General features: G+C 53.8%; 1 protein-coding gene across 1 annotated transcript; it reads right to left on the bottom strand.

The window, feature by feature from the left end:
* Window positions 1-374: 374 nt before the first annotated feature.
* On the bottom strand, window positions 375-13,932 carry Slc34a1 (solute carrier family 34 member 1). Its single transcript, XM_042667073.1, has 13 exons — window positions 13,834-13,932; window positions 12,434-12,550; window positions 12,168-12,317; window positions 11,950-12,078; window positions 11,715-11,858; window positions 10,102-10,213; window positions 9,762-9,957; window positions 9,570-9,665; window positions 4,257-4,326; window positions 3,903-4,070; window positions 3,247-3,363; window positions 3,028-3,152; window positions 375-1,438 (listed from the first exon to the last, which is right to left on the bottom strand). Exons 2-13 carry the CDS (start codon window positions 12,540-12,542, stop codon window positions 935-937), a joined length of 1,920 nt encoding a protein of 639 aa, XP_042523007.1. The 5' UTR covers window positions 12,543-12,550; window positions 13,834-13,932; the 3' UTR covers window positions 375-934.
* Window positions 13,933-15,326: the final 1,394 nt, after the last annotated feature.

Below are 15,326 nucleotides of genomic sequence, written 5' to 3'. Positions count from 1 at the left end.
TGGCTCCTGCTCTGTATGTATTGAGGAGCTCAGAGCTCGGCTTCTCCCAACTCTCCCTGTCCTCTCTAGTGGCCCTAGTGAGCCCTCACTAATCACAGCCAGGAGAGAGTCCCACTGAAGAAAGTAGATTCACATGAAAGCAAACACCAGAGGGGGCTCAGCCTGGTAGGATGGTGGGGGGTGGGGAAGGGGTTCCTAGTTCTGTTTACCTCCGAAGTGTTAAGTATGGGCTCCTGAAAGCAGACCTGGCATATTGTCGAAGTAAGCTGGCAAGGCAGTGGGCTGCTCTTGCAGTCTGTGTTTGAGGGGCGCTGCTGCTCCTGAACCCCCAAGCCTGGAGCTTGCCTTCTTCCCAAAGATGCAAAAACCAAGACTTCCAACTGCCTCGTGAGTTTAATTCCTTTCATTGTCAGAGTTGGGGAGGGACAGAGGCCATAACCTGGGTAAGCAGGAGAAGGGCGTCATGGAGGAAGGAAGCTGGCAGGAGAGCGTGGAGTTCAGTCCGGGACTTAGGTAGCCACCTCAGAACACAAGCCAACAGCTACCCGGTCCCATTCAGCCCTGCCCCTGCCCACCTGAGTCTTGTGCACGCAAGGCCACACGCATAGGTCTTATCACGCATGTGCCGAGGACCCAGCAACTTGCACCCAGCTCCCACGCACGGGCTGACACGTGTGTAAGCACAAATGCAGACTTCTACACATGGGCCCTCAGAACTGCCCAGTTGATGCATGCGTGCATGCACGTCTCCATGACACATGCTCAGATGATGATGTGGTCTGCACCAGGACAGGCACCCAGGCTGGCACCCATGCATGCACACGTGCATGCACACACATGCATGCACACACTCACATAGCCCGCCTCTGCCTTTCTGCCATGAGCTCCACGCCCAGGCCCTTCTCTCATCCGGGTGATCGCCTTGGCTGGCAGCCTAGAGGCGGGTGGCACTGTGGTGAGCGGGCATGGCCAGGCGGGGGGAGGGGGTGGCAGGGGGGAGCTCCTCCAGGAAGACCCTGGTGGGCAGCTGCGGCGAGCGGGGCTCGGGTCTGGCATAGCACAAGGTGGCCCGGGTGATGAGGCGGTCGAGAGGCTGCAGGGAATGCATCCAGACAGGAAGGAAGTCCCAGCTCTGCAGCCACTTGGGCAGACGCCCGGGACTCCGGTTCTGGAGGATGTTGACAAGCACCACGAAAGCCAGCAGGGCCCCGAAGGGCGCGCCCACACCTACCATGGCCAACCAGCCCGCCATGGAGATACCGAAGACCAGCGAGGGCAGAAGGAGGAAGCACACGAGGAGGTAGAGGACTGCAAACCAGCGGTACTTGGCGGTGAGTTTGCCCAGGGCCTTGGCCATGCGGATGGGCAGACGCATGCAGGGCAGCGGGTACCACAGCAGGATGCCGGAGATGTTGAAGAAGAAGTGGCACAGGGCGATCTGCAGAGGAGGAGCCAATGGGGCAGAGGTAGCCAGGGGTTCCCAATGCAGAGCAGCAAGAATTAATGATGGAGTCTGGTCTACAACCTCCAGCAGCCCCACTCAGGGCTCACAGGCCTCCAGATCTCCCTTAGGTGGGCACTGATTTTTTTTGTTTTTTGTTTTGTCGGTTGTGGGGCTTGAACTCTGGGCCTGGGCGCTGTCCCTGAGCTCTTCAGCTCAAGGTGAGTGCCCTACCACTTAAGCCATAGTGCCACTTCCGGTTTTCTGGTGGTTTAGTGGATATAAGAGTCTCATGGCCTTTCCTGCCTGGGCTGGCTTTGAACCACAATCTTCAGATCCCAGCCTCCTGAGTAGCTAGGATGACAGGCGTGAGCCACCGGTGCACAGCTTTATTTATTTATTTATTTCTTTTTGTATGTGTATGTGCCAGTACTAGGGCTTGAGCTCAGGGCCTGGAAACTGTCCCTTAGCTTTTTTGCTCAAGGATGGTGCTTTACCACTTGAGCCACACCTCCACTGTCAGCTTTTTGCTGCGTAATTGGAGCTAAGTCTCAAGGACTTTCCTGTTTTGAACTGTGATCCTCAGATCTCAGCCTCCCGAGTAGCTAAAATTACAAGTATGAGTTGCCAAGGCCCAGCAAGTTATTAAAATATCAGAAGTTGGGTGCCAGTGGCTCACTCCTATAACCTACTGCTCAGAAGGCCGATATCTGAGGATGGTAGTTCAAAGGCATCCCGGGCAGGAAGGTTCATGAGACTCATCTCCAGTAAACCACTAGAAAACCAGACGTAGAGCTGTGGCTCAAACTGGTAGCATGCTAGCCCTGAGCAAAAAAGCTCAGGGGACAGTACCTGAGTTCAAGCTCCAGAGCCTCAGGCCTGCCTGTTCTTCTAGCTCTATGCTAGAGACTCCAAGATCGGGCCCCTTTTACTGCACTTTTCCTACTACAAATCTGCCTTGCTTCTGGGTGCCCGTGGCTTATGCCTGTCATCCTAGCTACTCAGGAGGCTGAGATCTGAGGATCGTGGTTCAAAGCCAGACTGGGCAGGAAAGGCCATGAGACTCTTATAACCAATAAACTACTAGAAAATCGGAAGTGGCACTGTGGCTTAAGTGGTAGGGCACTCACCTTGAGCTGAAGAGGTAAGGGACAGCGCCCAGGCCCAGAGTTCAAGCCCCAGGACTGACAAAAAAAAAAAAAATCTGCCTTGCTATGGTATTTTTGTTTTTGTGCCCTACTGGGGCTTGAGCTTGAGGGCTTGTGCTCTTGTTTGGCTTTTTCTGCTCAAAAGCTGGCTCTCTACCACTTGAGCCACACCTCCCCTGGCCTTTTGCTAATTAATTACAGATAAGAGTTTCTCAGGGTGGCTGCAAACCTTGATCATCAGATCTCAGTTTCCCCCTAAGTAGCCAGGATTACAGGCAGGAGCCACCTGCGTCGCATTGCTATTACAGACTGGTATGATGATCATGCCGATTCTTTCTGTGGCAGAATGCAAGTCAGTGGGCTTTGCCAGAAGTGATTTTGCTAAAGGGCAGACTACAGTTCATTTCTGAGTTACCATGCCCTCCATTAGACCCGTACCTGGAAAGAGCTGGACAGTTTCTCCCTGGGGCTAGCCAGCGCTGCTAGGATGGCGGTGGTGGTGGTGCCGATGTTGGAGCCCAGCGTGAGGGGGTAGGCCCGCTCGATGCTGATCACGCCCAGGCCTGACGGGCAGAGGAGAGCATGCAGATGCTTCTAGGCTTCCTTCAGCCTCCCCCACCTCACTCCCCACGCCCGCTGCTTGGCCCAGGCACGTACCGATGAGCGGGGTGATGGCCGAGGTGAAAACCGAGCTGCTCTGAACCACGAAGGTCATGCCCGCGCCCACCACCATGGCAAAGTAGCCCGTGACCCAGGTGAACGGGGCAGGCAAGTCTGCAAAGGAGACACACACAGAAGATCAGCTCGCACGCCACACCCCTACCGGGGAGCCTTCCCGGGTCCCTGGCCTCCACAGCCCTTTGGGTACCCCTCATTCCTGAACTTGCCATTACAGCTCAGAGCCAGGCAGGATCCCCAAAAGCTCCAGAGTAAATCTTCCATGAATACTGGCTGGGGTAACTTCTATGGAGCCCCACTGGGTGCCCAGCTTAAGGATCTCACTTTTTGTCCCTGGAGTTTGAACTCAGGGCCTGAACGCTGTCCCTGAGCTGTTTTCCTCAAGGCTGGCTTGCCACCACTCTGAGCCACAGCTCTCCTTTTGACTTTGAGGCAGTTCGTTGGAGATAAAGAGTCTCACAGACTTTCCCACCCAGGCTGGCTTCGAACCGCGATCCTCAGATCTCAGCCTCCTGAGTAGCTAGGATGACAGGCGTGAGCCACCAGCATCCAGTTCTACCCCTTCTCCCTGACAGGATGTGGAAGAGACCATGTTGACAGTCCTGCTGCATTCCCAAACACGGCTCAGGGCTCACCTGTGTTGATGACCTTCTGGATGACCTTGGCCACCTGGCCCTTGAGCATGGAGTTGAGCATCTTGACAACGAGGATAAGGCAGGTGCACAGCACCACCAGAGAACCAGCTAGCAGGATGAGGCCCACGGCCAGGTCGGGCAGCCCAGTATCCACGAAGATGTGTTTGCCTGCAGGGACAGCATCAGGGCCTTGGAGAATGCAGAACTCCAGACTCCTTCAGCCTCCCCACCGCGGCCTGGCCCAGGCCCAGGCCCAGGGGCTGGGTTGATGGACAGCTGTGGTCCCTGGGGACAGTGGGAATGGAGGAGGGCAGCCTGTGGGATGTGCGACCCCTGCCGGCCGCAGAGACTCACATTTCTCCATGGTGACATTTCTCAGGGGCTGGCTGGAGTTGGCCTCCACCCTGGACATGGACGTGGAAGCCTGGATGAACAGGAAGGGAGACTTACAACATCACGGTGGTTGGGCTGGGAAGGTGGCTCAGTGGTAGAGTGCTTGCCTAGCATGCACAAAGGTTTGATTCCTCAGTACTACATACACAGAAAAAGCCAGAAGTGACACTGTGGCTCAAGTGGTCAAGTGCTAGCCTTGAGCACAGAGAGGCTCAGGGACAGTGCCCAGGCCCTGACTTCAAGCCCCAGGATTAGAAAAAAAGAAAACAATCATGGCGGTGAAGCATTTACCACCCAAGCCGAGCACAGTGGCGCACGCCTGTCATCCCAGCTGCTGAGATCACGAGGATCGTGGTTCAAAGCCAGCCTGGGCAGGAAAGTCCATGAGACTCTCATCTCCAATGAACCACCAGAAAACCAGAAGTGGCGCTGTGACTCAAAGTGGTAGAGTGCTAGCTTTGTGCAAAAGAGCTCAGGGATAGCGCCCAGGCCCTGAGTTCAAGCCCCAAGACCAGAAAAAGAAAAAAAAAACAACTGTGAAACTTTATCTGCCACCGGGCAGTTGTGTCCTGATGAGCTTTGTCCCCTAGTGGTGACAGAAGGTGAGGGCAGGAAGTTTGAAGGCTGGATTCTGGGTCCTCCCCCAGCTGTTTCCTCCCGACTCAATCACTTCAGGGTGAGGAGTTGAGCTAGGGGAGAGCAAAGGGCCAAGATGCTGGGGGAAGAGGGAGGAGCTGCTAGCAGGGGATTGGTAGATGAGGAGGGAGAGTTTTGGGATAAAGATGACAGTGATATCCAAAGATGAGTCACCACGAGATGTGGCCATCAGGAATCCAGGTTAGTGGACTGGTGGTTAGATTCTGTGTGTGTGTGTGCATTTGCACATGCGCGCACTTGCGCACTTGAACTCAGGGCCTGGGAGCTGTCCTTGAGCCACAACTCCACTTCCAGCTTTTTTTGGTGATTCCTTGCAGATAAAAGTCTCATGGACTTTCCTGTCTGGCTTCAAACCGTGATGCTCAGATCGCAGCCTCCTGAGTAGCTAGGATGACAGGCATGAGCCAGTTTCTATCTACTACTATGGGGCGTCCATTGCAATTCTAGGATGCAGAATTCTAGAAGCAGCAGAAGTGGCCCCATCTAACCTGTAACCCACTCATCTATAGCCTGCTTGGTTGGGCTGGGGAGTTATTACTATTACTATTATTATCAGTCTTGGGGCTTGAACTCAGATCAGAGCCTGGGTGCTTTCCCTGAGCTGCTTTTGCTCAAAGCTAGCACTTTACCACTTGAACCAGCCCTGTTGGGGAGGAACTTGGGAAGCAGATGACCCTCCTGAGATGAGTGGCCAAATTGTGCTCACTGAGGTCTACTGGGTGTGGGAGGGGGAGGAGCTTGTAAATCCTGGGGCAGTTTCTGGAGGAGGAGAAAGGGGAGGAGGAGGAAGAGGATTTCACTGCAGTTACTTCTTCAGTGGAAGCAGAATCGGGGCAAGGTAATCAATGCCAAAGGGTTGAGATGTCTAAATTCTTGTTTTCTTTTTTGCTGGACGTGGGGCTTGAACTCTGGGCCTGGGCGCTGTCCCTCAGCTCTTCAGCTCAAGGCAAGTGCTCTACCACTTGAGCCACAGCACCACTTCCAGTTTTCTGAGTGGTTCATTGGAGATGAGTCTCACAGACTTTTTTGCCCGGGCTGGCTTTGAACTGCGATCCTCAGATCTCAGCCTCCCGAATAGCTAGGATGACAGGTGTGAGCCACCAGTGCCCGGCTTACAAAGAGTTTTTGATGTAGATGTCTCAGGGCTTTTGTCATTCAAAGCCAGACTGGGGGACAGAGGATGGAGGGAAAAACTGGCAACTCCAGCTTGAAAGTGATAGGGCCGAGTCCCAGGAACTGGGCCATAGCCCTAGGTTTTCTCCTTCCTTTGTGGGTTGGGGACAGAGTAGCAGGGAGGTGATGAGGAGGGGATCTGGGGTGAAGAACAGAACCAGTGGGGCTCACTTTGCATCCTAGCTGAGTCACCCCAAGCTGTGTGTGACGCAGAACCACACACACTTAGCCTCTCTTGGGCCTCAGATGCCTTTTCCATAAAATGCTGTTCTGGGGTGGGGGGGGGTGCATGCATGTGTGCCAGTCCTACAGCTTGAACTCAGGACCCTGAGCTTTTTTCAATCAAGGCTAGCTCTCTATCACCAGAACCACAGCTTCATTTATATTATTTAGATATGAGTCTCACGGACTTTTCTGCCCTGGCTGGCCTTGAACCACGATCCTCCGATCCCAGCCTCCTGAGTAGCTAGGATGACAGGTGTGAGCCACCGGGTTTAGGCTTTCTTAATTGAAAAGAGGGAGTCGGGATTAACAGGCCTGCAGGGACACCCTCAAATTAAGGAGAGACTTTGGGGACCAGATCAAACTCACAGAGGACTGCCGGCCTGGAGGGCTTCCCCCAGGGAGAAGCAGGCAGGATGCGGGCCTTGTTAACCTTTCTCTGGGGAGGAAAAGGGAGCTCTGGGGCTTTTGTTCTTCTGGAAGCTGAGAGCGCCGTGCCCGCAGCGCCATCTGCTGGCGAAGACGAGCACTTCTCTGAGAGCATCATTTGTCCATCACCATCTTAAGTTAGGTCTGAGGTGGCATTCAAGCCCTGAACGATGTCTTCATTTGTAAAGTGCCCACGTGCCCATCCTCCTTCTCAGGCTGCAAAAGTCCTCAAAAGATGCTTGTGTAGAACACATAAGAGCCGGGCGGCTGGAGGTTCACACCTGCCATCCTAGCTCTCCAGGAGGCTGAAGATCTGAGGATCGTGGTTCAAAAGCCAGCCAGGGACAAGAAAGTCCCTGAGACTCTTCCGTCCAATTTAACACCACCAAAAGTCTGGAAGTGGAGCTGTGGCTCAAGTGGCAGAGTGCCAGTCTTGAGCAAAAACAAAAACACCTCAGGGAGAGCACCCAGGCCCCTGAGTTCCAGCCCCAGGACCAGAAAAAAGAAAAGTAAAAGAAAAAAAAAACATTCAAGGATGATTCAATCCACAGTGTGACCCCCCCCCCCCCCCAGGTAATTTCTATGACATGACCAAATCCTCGAATCATTCAGAAGTGTTTGAAACACTCAACCTGCCTCTGATTTTGCTTTTACCATCTGGAAAGTTCCAGACTCTCATCCACTGTTTGGTGACAGAAGTTTCTTAGGTTTGGCTTGCATCAGACTGGGTCCCAGGTAGTGAAGATGGAAGAGGTTGGAAAGGAAATCTCTGCGGCCTGAGGAAGATCCTGGGCATAGCAGGAGATCACACATTCACACTCAGTGCGTGTGTCACAGTCCCGACAGACAGCCCCAGACACCAAGGAGCTCAGATCCCTTCCACATCTCCCACTGAGAAAAGTCCAATGAGGATGGTGATTTGGAGCCAGTGCTTGGGCCAGTGGCAGCCAGGGCCAGAGAAGAAAAAGCTCCCTAGCTGGGCTCTGGTGGCTCACACCTGTCATCCTAGCTACTCAAGAGGCTGAGATCTGAGGATCGTGGTTCAAAGTCAGAATGGGCAGAAAAGTCCATGAGACTCTTATCTCCAAGGAACCACCAGAAAACCAGAAGTGGTGCTGTGGCTCAAGTGGTAGAGTGCTCACCTTGAGCTGAAGAGCTGAGGGACAGCGCCCAGGCCCAGAGTTCAAGCCCATGACCGACCAAAAACAAAAAAAAGTGACCCGGATGACCATGGGCAATGTGTCCACTTGTATGAAATGGGGTCCCCGCGCTCACACAGCTAGCTTGAGCACCACATTGGTGAAGCAGAATCCGATGCCAGCCCAGACCCACTCGACGCCGTAGCAGGTGGACAGTTCAGGCCTCAGAGAAGCGAGGCTCGTTGTCTGTAAAGATCAAAACGTGTGATGTCTCTTTCTTCCAGAGTTTGCTTTCAAGTAGAGAGGCTGTGGTGACTCAGAGCGTTCACGGGGCGTCTAAGAGCTTCTGATGGGGGAAGCTGGCGAGCCAGCAAGGTCACGGAGACACCATCAAAGCCATCCATGTGGGCTTTCTGTTGTCAAGCTGTCTTGAACTGTCAGAAAGACTGCACTGATGCTACGTGCCACCTGGGGTGGCAGGGAATACCGCAGAGACAGTTGATTGAGTGCTTTCTCTTCATACAGGAGAAAGGGCCGGCAGCACAGAGCAGCAGTGGAGAAGATGGAGAGTCCTGGGTCTCTGCTGTGATTTTCTCCTGTGCAATACCTACGTCGAGGGCGCACACCTGGAATCTTGAGATCTGAGGAGCCTGGTTCAAAGCCAGCTCGGACAGACAAATCCAAGAGTCTCTTATCTGTAATTCTCCAATGAGCCACCCCCAAAAGCCAGAAGTGGGCTCAAAGGGTAGCGTGCCAGCTTTGACCAAAAGAACTATTTGAATTCAGGCCCTGAATTCAAGTGCCAGCGCTAGCACACTAGTAATAATAATACTAATAAATTTGGGGATCTTAAACTGAGAGCCTCACACTCAGTAGGCAGGTGTTTTACTACTTGAGTCATAACCCCCCCAGACCCCCAAAACACAGCCACGCTGAGTCTCCAACCCCCCTGCGCTTGAGCCCTGGTAAGTGTAGCTGTTTTTGAGCCAGCGTCTCTACCTGTAAGCCAGAGAGGGTGGAGCTACTCCAGTGGTACAGACTCAAGTGTAGACACACCTTACAGGGCTCGCTGTGAGCTGCCCACCCAGGGCTTCATCTCATTCACTTGGTCTGGGAAAGGAGATGTATCTAATATGCATCTGATTTGCATCGGGTTCACTTTCAATCTGAATCTAATTTGCATCTCTAATAGGTGCCTGATGCTGATTGAAAACTACTGGGGTAGGCCAATGACATACCAACTATAATTGATTGGTAATGTCTGCCTAAAGCAGTGAGGCTGGGAGTGATTAGTAATGTCTGCATGGGCAATGCATAGATGTGCCAAGTGTTTGCTCTCTCCTGGCTAAATGATCTTCAAGGTCTATTTGAATTCAGGGGGTCTGGGCACTGTCCGTGGGCTTCTTTTTGCTCAAGGTCAGTGCTCTACCACTTGAGCCACAGGTCCAACTTTTGACTTTTTGGTATTTCATTGGAGATAAGAGTCTCACGGACTTTCCTGCTCCGGGCTGGCTTTGGACCACAGTCCTCAGATCTCAGCCTCCTGAGTAGCTAGGATGACAGGCGTGAGCCACTGGCGCCAGGCTACCTAGTGCATTCTGAACCACAAAACGGGCAGTCATCTGAAGAGAGAGACATCTAGACTGGGACTGACCTCGATTGTGTCTGGGTGGCACCAGATCCGAATGAGGCTGTGGTTCCTTAGAGTCTCGTCTCCTGTGGCAATGCTGGTGATCACCGACTTGTTCAGCTATGAGCAAGAGGAGGTGGGGAGAATCAAGGGTGGGAGGGGCATTTCTCTCCCCCCTACCTCGATCTCTACTCCCAGGCCAGGCTCTGTACTCACCTGGATGATGAGCTTTGTGAAGGGCTCTGTGATAATCTTGAGCAGGTCCGGGGCATCTCTGCCTCCACGGATGTTGAAGGAGGCCACCACGAGTCTGGTGATGTGGTCCAGGTAGCTGGTGGCCGCCTCCAGGGGCAGCAGAACCAGAACGGACAGCCAGTTAAAGCAGTCGTGCACTGTGGCCCCCGCGAAGGCCCTGGGCAGGGAGGCCATATTGCAGGGCAGCCCAGAGCCAGGGATGCGCTCACGCTGGGTTGGAGGGCGGGGGGGTTACCTGGCATTGGGAACTGCCTCCCCACCCCAGCACATACATAACCCCCACCCTCCTGCCCCAGCTCACCGCCGGAAGTCAGTCCTGTCCCCAGCCTGCATCAGAGCGACGATGGTGTTGGTGACGGAAGTTCCGATGTTGGAGCCCATGATGATAGGGATGGCGGAGCTCACCTCCAGCACTGGGGGAAGATGGCCCAGGGTGGGTGGCGGTGACCACCCAACTCTACCCCCCACAGAAAGCACCTAGCAGGGGCTGGGAAGGTGGCTCAGTGGTAAGAGTGCTTGCTTGGCATGTGTGAATCCCTGAGTTCAATTCCTCAGTACCACATACATGGAAAAAACCAGAAGTGGTGCTGTGGCTCAAGTGGTAGAACACTAGCCTTTGGAAGTCACATCCATATGCAATCTAGACTTCTACCAGTGTACACCACGCATGCGTGCAGGCGTGCTGGTTTGTTTTCATACCCAGCTGTACAGCCTCATTGTAATCCAGGCATTTCTGTGAATATATTTCCTCCATGTGAACATATTTCCTCATCTACAGTTGGTTGGCTTAAAGTAAAGATTATTCTAGGTTTTTTATTTTTTTTATTTTTTGTCAGTCATGGGTCTTGAACTCTGGGCCTGGGCGCTGTCCTTCAGGTCTTCAGCTCAAAACGAGTGCTCTGCCATTTGAGCCACAGTGCCACTTCTAGTTTTCTGGTGGTTCGTTGGAAATAAGAGTCTCACTTTTGGGGCTGGGAAGGTGGCTCAGTGGTAGAGTGCTTGCTTTGCATGCCAGAGGCCCTGGGTTCGATTCCTCAGCACCACATAAGCAAAAAAAAGAAAAAAGCCGGAAATGGCGCTGTGGCTCAAGTGGTAGAGCGCTAGCCTTGAGCTGAAGAGCTGAGGGACAGCACCCAGGCCCCGAGTTCAGGCCCCACGACTGGACCCCCCCCAAAAAATCTCACTTTTTTGCCCGGGCTGGCTTTGAACCATGATCCTCAGATCTCAGCATCCTGAGTAGCTAGGATGACAGGTGTGAGCCACTGGTGCCCGGCTAGATTATTCTAGTTTTGCTGGGACCTTGGGGTTTGAACTCAGGGCCTGGGCATTACTGTCCTTTTGCTTTTTCCATTCAAGGCTGGCACTCAACCTCTTGAGCCACAGCACCACATTGCACTTTTGGTTGGCTCATTGGAGATAAGAGTCTCATAGGCTTTCCTGTCTATGATGACGTTGAAGTGTGATCTCCAGATCTCAGCTTCCCGAGTAGCTGGGATTACAGGTGTGATTACTGGTGCCCAACTTCCAGCCTATTTTTTTTTCCTGGTTATTTTTTTAGAGATTAAAGTCTTGCAGACTTTTCTACCTGGGCTGGCTTGGAACTGGGGGTCCTTTGGATCTCAGCCTCCTGAGGAGCTGGGATTGGAAACACCAGCCTGCACCCAGCAGATCATCCTTGATCATCAAATTGGGCCGCGTGCAAGGCCAAATCCAGGCTTTTATGAGGAAGAAGAAATTGCACTCATAGACCATACCCTTGGCTTCTGCCCAATGAATTCTAGCCTGCCCTGCACATTTCAGACTGGATCAGTCAGATAGGTTGTGGAGAGGAGCCAACTCTTCTCCCTAAATCTACTCTAACCTCCAATCCTGATCCTCCCAGCCTCCCAAGATTCTTTCCCTGGCTCCACTCACAGCCCGAGGAGACCATGCTGACAATGATGGATGTCGAGGTGCTGGAACTCTGCACCAACACCGTCACCAGAATGCCCACCACCAGCCCGGCCACCGGGTTGGACAAGATGGCGTTGTCTTTGAAGATGTCACCAGCTACTTTCCCTGAGGAGGAGTGGAGCGGTGTTATGGAAGGGGGTGGGGTCCTCCGAAACCCTTCCCCAGCCTTCCACTCCCCCTCCTCCCGGGGTCCTACCTCCAGCCAGCTGGAAGGCTGAGCTGAGCACATCCAGGGAGCAGACAAACAGGTAGAGCAAGAGCAGCATGAGTGGTACCTTGAGGAGGGTGGTGAGGGCCTGGCGGAGCTTCTGGGCTAGCTGGGGCTCTGGAGGCCGAGCAGGTAGGAGGACAGTGCGCATGAGCCCAGGGCAGTGCCTTTCCAAGGTCTCTGCCCATCCCTGGTCCATCCCCTACCTGGCTTCTGCTCATCTTCCAGGGCCAGCTTGGCCGGCAATGGGTCATGGCGCTCCAAACCCTCTCCGTAGGGACAGCTGTGCTCCGTGAGGGCCACTGGGCCCAGGCTGGGGAAGGCATAGGCCGATGTCCCCGGGATCCTGTGGAGGACTGTGGGGGGGGGGCTGGTTAGAAGCTCCCCTGGGGCTCAGGGAGGCCAGCAAGAGGGAGGGGTGGACGTGAGGGGAGTGGGCATCCCGAGGAGGGGGTGGTGGAGCTGGACTCACCCTGCGGGCTGGGCACATAGGCAAAGGCTGGTCTGTGCAGCACACGGCCCCCCCGGACCGGAAGTGGGGAGACAGTTGGCCCCCCCAGCCTTTCTCCATAGGTCATCATCTGAGCACCTGCATGTCAGGGAATGGTAGCAACGCTGTGTGACAGTTGTTATGTCCCAGACGCCCACACACGTGTGCACTGCCAAGCATGGTGGCTCACACCTGTCATCCTAGCTACTCAGGAGGCTGAGATCTGAGGATCACCGTTCAAAGCCAGGACTTTCCTGCCCGGGAGACTCTTATCTCCAATAAACCACCAGAAAACCAGAAGTGGCGCTGTGGCTCCAGTGGTAGAGCGCTTGCTTTGAGCTGAAGAGCTGAGGGACAGCGCCCAGGCCCAGAGTTCAAGCCCCATGACCGACCAAAAAAACAAAGTCTCACAGACTTTCCTTCCCTGGGCTGGCTTTGAACTGTGGTCCTCAGCTCAGCCCCCCCCCCCCCCAGCACCAAAGACCTCTCAGGACCCTCCTGTTGCAGCCAAAGCAAAGAGTCTCTGAAGCCAGGTGCCGATGGCTCATGCCTGTCATCCTAGCTACTCAGGAGGCTGAGATCTGAGGATTGCGGTTCAAAGCCAGTCTGGGTGGCTTGCTAGCCTTGGAGCCAAAGCGCTCAGGGCCCTGAGTTCAGAACCCACAACCGACTGAAAGAAAAAGAACAAAAAAGAAAGGAAAGAAGGAAGGAAGGAAGGAAGGAAGGAAGGAAGGAAGGAAGGAAGGAAGGAAGGAAGGAAGGAAGGAAGGAAGGAAGGAAGGTCAGTCAAGATGACCACAGGGGTGCTATGATGTATTCACACCACGAGAGGGCGCCACCACAGGCTGCGGTCTGGGGATGAGGTGAGGATCCAGCCGAGCCGAGCCTGGTTGGAGGTCAGCAGGTGGAGAGGGAGAAGGGCATTGTGCGCAGGCCCTCGGGTGGGAAGGAGCTGAGGATGACCGCGGGGGGGGGGGGGGGGCGGGGGGATGTGGCCGTAGCAGAGACGGCAGGAGTGTGGGCCAGGACTGGGCCAGGCAGAAGGCAGAAGCGTGGTCCGTCCTGGGAGCAGGACATCATGGCTACCTTCTTGCTCCTGGAATCAGCTGAGAACACCCTTGCACGGGGATCCAAGGTCCCGGGTTTCCCTCACACAAACGTGTATTTGTTTGTTGTTTATTCAGCCCCATCCACCACCACCCCCTCCCGGGGCCTCAAACCCGCAGAGTCTTTTCCTTAAACGAGGCCCAGCTCGGCTCCCATCATAGTGGGCCTCGCTTATGGAGATGGAAAACGGACAGGAGAGACACCCAGGGCCGAGGCCAGGGTCTTTTTCCTCCTCCTGAGAGCTGATGGGCAGATTTGGGGGACCCTGGGCTCACCTGGGGGTTCTGTCTCAGATCCTTCTTTCTTGGCAGCTCAGGGCAGCCTAAGGAGAAGTTGAGACCCTCCTCTTTATACCTTCGGGTCAAGGGCAAAGTCTCTAGAACCCTAGCTGCCCCCCCTTCCATCCCCCCCCTCCGCCCTGGTCCTCCCACAATTAGATTTAACTTCACCCTGAGATTCCTCCCAGTTAATTACTAATCGTCAGCTCCGCAGGGGGGCGTCTATGATCAGCCTCCCATCCTCCACCAGCCAGCCTGAATCATGACCCTGGTAAAGACCCGTACCGACCCCTCCCTGAGGGGTGATCACCCAGACACCTGCTCCTGAGGAATCCTGGGATGGGAGGGAGTATGGGATGGGAGGGAGGCAGAGGAGATAAGCCCAAAGATGTGGGGTATATTGGAATTCAGAGGGTCTCCCAGACTTAGAATCAGGATGAGAACCTGGGAATGCAGGTGGGTGGGGGAGATGGGGCCCTCTCTGTGGGCGGGGCTGAGTTTAAATGGTGGTGGTGGAGCCAGGCACCCATGGCTCACACCTGTCATCCCAGGTACTCAGGCAAGGCCTAGACTTGGCACGAGGATCGAGGATCTGAGGATCGAGGTTCAAAGCCACCCTGGGCAGGAAAGTGCATGAGATTCTTATCTCCGATGAACCACCAAAACACCGGAAGTGGCGCTGTGGCTCAAAGGGTAGAGCCCTAGCCTTGAACTGAAGAGCTGAGGGACAGCGCCCAGGCCCTGAGTTCAAGCCCTATGACTGATCAAAAAATAATAATAATAAAGATGTCTTCAGGCTGGGAACATGGGTCATAGAGTGCTTGCCTAGCCTGAGCAAGTTCCTGGGTTCAATCACCAGGATTTAAAATCCATGAACGTGTAAAATAAATGGTTCTGGCTCACCTCATCAGATCCAATAATGGTGGGTTCTAGTCTAAATCTAGTTTAGGCAAGTGAGTAATCATGTTATCAATTCATCTTCCTGGTATAACCATGTGATCTATCCATCTCACTCATCCATCTTCCATTTATCCATCATCCATCCACCCATCCATCCATTCATCTATCCACCCATCCCCCACCCATCCATTCATCATCCATCATCTACCCATTATCCATCCACCCACCTGTCCATCCATTCATCCATCCACCCATCCATCCATCCATCATCCATCATCAATCCATTCATTTATCCATCATCCATCCACCCATTTATCCGTCATCCATCATCTACCCATCATCCATTCATCCACCCATCCTTCCATTCATCCATCCACCCATCCATCCATCATCATCCATCATTCATCCATTATCCATCCACCAGTAAGCAATACATCATCTCTCCATTTATTTATCACTCACTCATTTATCCACTATCCATCTATCAAAATCCATCCACCATCCATCTATCATCCGTTACCCATCCATCATCACCCATCATCTATCCATCATCCATCATCCACCTAACCAGCCCCGCAGTCATATCCTTA

Source organism: Dipodomys spectabilis, unplaced genomic scaffold (assembly GCF_019054845.1).
Source record: "Dipodomys spectabilis isolate Male_0828 unplaced genomic scaffold, ASM1905484v1 ptg000375l, whole genome shotgun sequence".
NCBI classification, from domain to species: Eukaryota; Metazoa; Chordata; class Mammalia; order Rodentia; family Heteromyidae; genus Dipodomys; species Dipodomys spectabilis.
Note: the sequence above shows the minus strand (reverse complement) of the source record. Positions and strands in the feature narration are given on the sequence as shown.

Coding starts and splice junctions, on each gene's coding strand:
- Slc34a1 (XM_042667073.1), bottom strand. CDS start 12,542: ATGATGACCTATGGAGAAAGGCTGGGGGGGCCAACTGTCTCCCCACTT. Junction 11,859..11,949: donor AGCCTTCCAGCTGGCTGGAG/GTAGGACCCCGG, acceptor ACTCCTCCTCAG/GGAAAGTAGCTGGTGACATC. Junction 3,364..3,902: donor CCAGAAGGTCATCAACACAG/GTGAGCCCTGAG, acceptor TCTCCTTTGCAG/ACTTGCCTGCCCCGTTCACC.